The sequence below is a fragment of the Microtus ochrogaster genome, linkage group LG2 (assembly GCF_000317375.1).
Source record: "Microtus ochrogaster isolate Prairie Vole_2 linkage group LG2, MicOch1.0, whole genome shotgun sequence".
Classification (NCBI taxonomy): domain Eukaryota; kingdom Metazoa; phylum Chordata; class Mammalia; order Rodentia; family Cricetidae; genus Microtus; species Microtus ochrogaster.
In genome coordinates this window covers 7,187,304-7,193,894 of record NC_022028.1, presented here as the reverse complement: position 1 = coordinate 7,193,894, position 6,591 = coordinate 7,187,304, and the positions used below count along the sequence as shown (strand labels likewise).

The 6,591-nt window shown below is 44.7% G+C and overlaps 1 protein-coding gene across 2 annotated transcripts in view; it reads right to left on the bottom strand.

Moving 5' to 3' along the window:
• The window catches only part of Rcan2 (regulator of calcineurin 2), a 233,312-nt gene that overhangs the window by 20,273 nt on the left and 206,448 nt on the right, over positions 1–6,591 (bottom strand). For both annotated transcript variants that reach the window (XM_005359806.3, XM_005359807.3), the window contains 2 exons: positions 3,530–3,703; positions 498–669 (listed from right to left, as the gene is read on the bottom strand). In XM_005359806.3, coding sequence (XP_005359863.1) covers positions 498–669; positions 3,530–3,703 — 346 coding nt within the window. The remainder of the gene's footprint in view (positions 1–497; positions 670–3,529; positions 3,704–6,591) is intronic.

Sequence of the window (6,591 nt, the reverse complement as noted above, 5' to 3'; positions counted from 1 at the left end):
AGAGAGAGAGAGAGAGAGGGAGAGACAATGGAGAGAGGCTGCTATCACTGACTTCCTGCAGGACTTGGAGCTTCATTTTGATAAGGAGGATGTCTCCCTGCAGAGAATGCCAGGGTGCATACTGATATCTGTAGCGGTAATAAAACTGGTCAAGCAGCATGGTAGCCTCTTGCCAGCTGAGAGAACATCTTTCTCTGCAGACCTCAGGATGCACAGAGAAATCCCAGCACTGGGTGCTGCCTCTGCATTAAAGTCCTGCACTGAAACCCAGAACCAGAGTTTTCTTAGTGCAGCCCCTGCATTGCTCTGCAGAAGGCGCAGAGCTGGGCACTGCATTCCCATCCATCATCCCCCCTCCCACTGTCCATGGGGAGCAAGGACTCCATCAGAGACGCAGGATGGGATTGGGAAACCTCTGCGAGCAAGCTCGCTCATTTCTGTTTGGCAGTTCTAGCTTGCTGACAAATGCATAGTTTTACGAAGGGCCCCACACTCACCTGGTCCTAGTTTGGCCACAGCATAAAGAAGGTCGTAGTTAAGGACCGGCGTGGCATCGCTGATGGGCTTCCAGCCCACAGGAGGAGACGAAGGGGGCGAGATGAGGAACTGTTTGGCAGGCTGTGGGGGTGCCAAATGCAGTTTGTCTCCGTCTGTCTCGGGGGTCTGGACCTTTTGAACAGAGGAGAACGAGACGTGATTTTCCGTGCCTTCCGCTGGGCAGGGCTTCACCGATGACCAGACATCAGTGGCAGTCCTGCCTAGCTGCACTCCATGAACTCATTTTCTGAGCTGGTACTCAACAAAGCTGGTGCCATCCTTTGCTAAGCACCAGGGTCTCCTCGAGGGCTCCCAAAACGCGTTGCTGAGCCCTGCCCTGGCAGTATGCTGTGAGCGCTCGGGAGGGTGTACATGATGTCCTTCCTTGGGGACCATCTTCCTCCTCCAGTTTCTGGTTTTTGTGTGTGTGTGTGTGTGTGTGTGTGTGTGTGTGTGTGTGTGTGTGTGTGTGTGTGTGTGTGTTACACACTGCTGCAACTCTACTGAACTCCCAACCCAGATGTTCTTAACCTGTGCCCTGCACCCCCTTTTGGGAGTTGAATGACATTTTCACAGGGGTCACTTAAGATCATCAGAAAACACAGATATCTACATTATAATTTATATTAATAGCAAAATCACAGTTATGAAGTAGCAAAGAAAATAATTTTAGTCAGTAGTCACCACAACCCTAGGAACTGTATTAAAGAGTCACAGCATTAGGAAGGTTGAAAACCACAGCCCTAACCCTTCCCATTGCCCTAAGTATAACTATACACCCCTTAAATAAAGACTACTCTGTAGTCTCCTACTATCCCCTGATGGTGGTCAGGCTGTGTCTACATCTGTGGGCTCACCCATTCTAAAAGAATGGAACCATTGAGCAGATGAGCTTTTGTGTCCATGTGTCCAGCTTTTATTGCATTTTAAAGACTCATTATTTGGTGACAGATTATCAATCTTCCTTTTTAAAATTTTTTCCATCCCCCCCCCCTCTCTGTTTTTTGAGACAGGGTTTCTCGATGTAGCTTTGGAGCCTGTCCTGTAACCCTCTCTGTAGACCAAGCTGACCTCAAACTCACAGAGATCCGCCTGTCTCTGCCTCCTGAGTCCTGGGATTAAAGGTGTGTACCACCAATGCCTGGTCTCAATATTTCTTTTTATACTGAATAATAATCCTTTGTACAAACAAATCACAGTCTCTTTATCACTTTATTTGTTGAATAACCTTAGGTTGCTCTCACTTTTGACTTACTATAAACAGGGCTGCTGTGAATATTGCTGCCTACATATTTGTTTGAATTCCCTATTTTTAGTACCTAGAGGAGTATTGTGGAGTCACATGGTAGCTCAATATTATCTTTTAATGGAACCTAATCTATCCATCCTATACTGCATATACACATATATACATATACATACATGCACACAGTCTTTTGGTTTTGAGATAGGATCTCCCTACATAGCTCAAGCTGGCCTTGAATGCAAAGCCTCCCTGCCTCAGGCTCTAGCATGCTGGGATTACAGGCATACACCATCACTACTGATCCTGATGCAGGTTTTAATAAATGATGATTGATATTTGTCCTAGCTACATGGATTTGTGGAAGAGGTAGGGTTTTAGCAGGAGTCTGAGCGGATGCCTGGGATCTTTCCACTGGGCCATATTTGTGCAGTCCAGAGTTGGCCACACTCACAGATCATTTGCAAGATCACTGTTGCCTAGTGATTGATGAGGCCTTGATAGAGATAACAGATACTGACTGTCTAGGGCTGAGAACCTCAGGAACATCCCCAAGAACTACCCATCCCTCTTTAGAACAGTGAGCGTTTGCTTTGCAAAGCATAAAATTAATTTTCATAGATTTATAACTCTTTGTTATGAGTCTGAATCATTAGATAGTTTTAGCAGACTACAAAACCTATCATTTAAATTTTAATCATAACCCTTTTTAGGAAGGTTAGGAGACCCTGTGGTGAGATCACTTCTATTGCAGCTCCTAGCTGGTACTGTGCCTTTTTACCTGAACACTGGTACCACTGCAGTCTTCCATGTCATCGTCATGGAAGCTGTATGAGTTGGTAATGTCATCAGCTCATCTTACAGATGGGAACCCTGAGTCCCAGCGAGCATCTGTGACTTGTCCTAGCTAAAGCTCAGCTTGGTAGTTCTTAGAGCCCCTGTCCTCAGACACAGATGTTCTCTATCTGTGACTCAGGATCTGTGTCTATTTCTTTTCTTTTTAAAAAACTGTTTGAGAATTTCATACATGTATAAATGTATTTGATCATATAAGCGGCCCCTCTTCTCTCCTCCCAACCTCATGTCCTTTATGTTTTCATGTTCCCGGAGTCTAATTTGTGCTGCCCAGGGGCATGGGACCATCCACTGGAACATGGTCCACCTACCAGAGGTCACACCCACAAAGAAACTGCCTCCTCCTCCCCTAGCACCCATCAACTGTCTAAAGCCTCTCAGCTGGAGGTGGGGATCTCCCACTTCATGGTCCCCCCTTTCTCTCCAAGCTGGAATGTTGACTGGTTTATCTTGTTCGGGTCTTACATAACCACTGAATTTCTATGTTAGTGAACTAATTATAGCAGCAAACGAATTCACGCATCTGTAATGCCTGTGGTCAGAAGGACTGAATCCCCAGTAACTGGGGTTTCAGACAATGCTATGAATCGGACCCTGGTTCTCTGGAAGAGCAGCCAGTATTCTTAATTGTTGAACTATCTCTTCAGGTCCCCATTTACATTTTAATTTATAATTTTTAAATTAACAATGCTTAAAAAATTTATTTTATGAACATGAATGTTTTCCCACATGTATGTATATACACTACACATGCTCCTGGTACTGTAAGGGGTCGGAAGACAGCACCCGATGTTTGTGGACCACCATGTGGGAGCTGAGAAGCAAACCTGTTTCTTCTGTAAGGCAACAAGTGATCTATACCAGTGGGCCAAAAAAAGCGGGGTGAAAAGTTACCTGTGCGAAGTAGAGTTTTAGTTTCTTCCCTCGGAACTGGGTCTCATGAAGTTCTATCCGAGCACGGGCTGCAGATTTGGGGTGACTGAAATTTATTCGGACACGTCGGAAACTCTTAAACAGCTGGAACGTGACACACTCATCATAGGTCCGGAATAGTCCCTCAAATTTTTCCTGATAAAAAAACAAACATAGAAAGAAATCTATTGATCGTGGGTCTTGGATCATGTCTAGTGACAAGAGCATGTCACCTTGGTGGGCTGTTGAGAGCAGAAAGTTAAAACAGAAGGCACAGTGGCCCTACAGCCGATTCCTTAGTGTGGGTAGCTGTGAGAAAGAGAAGCGGTGTTCTCCATACACCCATTCCATCTTGTAGCCAACTTTGCTGGGCATAGAAAAAAAAACAAACCAACTAACCTTTATTTCATTAAACCACTAAGGTTTGGCTTTTTATCCCTACAGCATAGCCAAGATGCCGTAATACAAAGCAGCAATTTGAAAAGTTCGATTCAATACACAATTTTAATTCAACTGAAAAGAAACCACTAGCATGTTCATTTGGTGCAAGGCTTGGTCTCTCCCTAGGTGTTAGTAAGGTACAGAGATGGGGGTCATTTTGTTCCGATGTAAAAATTTAACATGAGGGGTCAACACAGACAAAGATCACCCAGAAGAGAGGTGGTGCAGGATTCCCCTCTGTATGCTGTGAATGCCATTGGTTAATAAAGAAGCTGCTTTGGGTCTGTTGCAGTGCAGAATAGGGCAAGGCGGGAATTCCAAGCAGATAGAGGAGGAGAGAGTAGGCAGAATCAGTGAGAAACCATGTAGCTACTGCAGGAGACAGATGTGCTAGAATCTTGCCAGTGATACACAGATTAATAAAAATGGATTAATTTAAGATATAAGAGCCAGCTAGAAAGATACTTAAGCTATTGGTGAAGCAGTATTGCAAATAATATAGTTTCTGTGGTCTGAGCGGCCAGGTAACAAATGAGTGGCCTTTGCCTACAGAGAAGGGTCAAAAAATAAAAAGAAAAAAAGAAAAATTAAAGAACTAAACATTTGTGTATAAAATTAACACCATCTTTGAAGTTCTTCCTAGCCTTAAAAAGGAACTTGCCCCTAGAAAACCAGTGTAAATTGAACACTGTACATTCCTAAGAGAGAAACAGGTCTTAAGAGAGTCATTTCTATAATTAAAAACATCCCAATTTTAAAATCCCAACCGTCAACAGTATTTTGTCAAAACAAGGAGAAGAAGAACTGTCTGAGCAGCTGATTCTGTGGGATTCATAGAACATTGTGAGTGTGCTGGAGATAGTCTGGCGGGCTGCGCATAGCGGGCAGCCAGAATTTGAGGTTCAGCGTCTTCCTCCATTCCTCCCCACCTCAGTTTCTGAAGCACAGTCTCTCAGTGAACCGGGACTCATTACTTCAGCTCAGCTGGCTGGGCAATGAGCTCCGGCATCCACTTATCCTTGTCCCTCCCCAAGCACGGGGGTCATAGTCGCATGTCACCATCCCTGACTTTTAATTGGGTGCTCAGGAATCCACAGCAGGTTCCTTATTTACTGAGCCTTCTCTTCAGCCTGAGGCTCATAGAATTTTAACCTGATGGATTATGAAGTTACCCTTTCCCTCCTCAGTGACATCATTTTACAGTTTGATGTTCCCAGCTCACTCAGTAGGTTAAGACCAGTGGAAGTCCTTGGGACCCTGGCTACAGAGCTACTGTGAATACATGAATAATCCCAAAACAAGACTGACAGAAGAACGGTGTTAGCGTCAGCCAGGGAAGGGTGGCTACACAAGGACCCTGTGGCTGAAGCTGTGATCACATGGAAGAGAATCAAGATATGAAATGGGGTTTGGAGACCGTGAGCCCTGTGGCTTTTTAGACCAGACTTCTGCTGCCAGGGAAGGGCTTCCTGTCTCTCTGGCATCTATAAGATTTCATCTCAGCCTGTCGTGTTTTTTTTTTTCTTCCCCTGACAATAGCAAACCAACCATCTTTCCTTGCCATAGGCAGACCAGTGTTTTCTCCCCCTCATCTTTCAAGTCTTGGGATAGGCCAGCCCCAAAGACTGGGTCACTCCAAAAGGCTCATGAAGGGATTCTTTTTCCCAGTCCTGTGTCTTTCTAGATAGGAATTCTGATAATTAGCATACACACATGTGCATGCGTGTACTCGCTCGCACGCGCGCACACACACACACACACACGCACGCACGCGCGTGCACTGCACAGTGTGATTGCTCTGAGATGACCAAAACACAGTGTTTTGATTACTTATTAGTTATGTGAATCCTCAGGGATGAGAGGGGTTAAATTTTAAAAAAAGCATTTTACATCTAGCATGTGCTTTAGAGCAAAATTCTTGAGTCCAGTCTCTGGGTTACTTATCTTCCCAGTAGGGAGGTTTCACCTCCCATCTCCTCTCCAGGGCCTAAGCCGAGCTGCTCAGACTGACTAAAACAGAGGGCAGGTTTAGTCCACCATTGAGTATCCTTTTCTTCTCTTCCTCCTCTCCTTCTTCTTCCTCTTCCTCTCTCTCTTCCTCTTTTCCTTTTATTCTTTTTAAATACCATGCTTCTTATTTTTAGTACCATGCTAATCAGTTCAAGCTGCCAACCCCAAATACTAAGAGCTGGACAAGAGCTCCAGGCAAATGGTCCTCTGTTTTGTTCATGTTGAGAAGCCTTGGCCAACCAGTGGTACTAGCTTTGTCCTTCCTACCGATCTTCAACAGACTCTTCCATGCCACTGTTGCCTGGGCTTGGCTTCTTCTAACATAAATGTCCTAGGTCATTTCTGTAACTGTGACAAAATATCCTGACAAAAATCCAGGAAAATAAGAAAGTAAATGGTCGATTTGCCTTATAACTCCAAGCTACAGTTTGTCATTTGGGGGAAGGTCATAGCAGGAACCAAGTAGCTAGTCACAGGCACCCATTCTTAAGAGCAGAAGAAACAATGTACCCAAGCTACTTGCTTGTGTTTAAAGCTAGTTTTCACTCTTCCATAGTTCAGGACCCAGTCTAGGGAATGGGGCCACAAAGGAG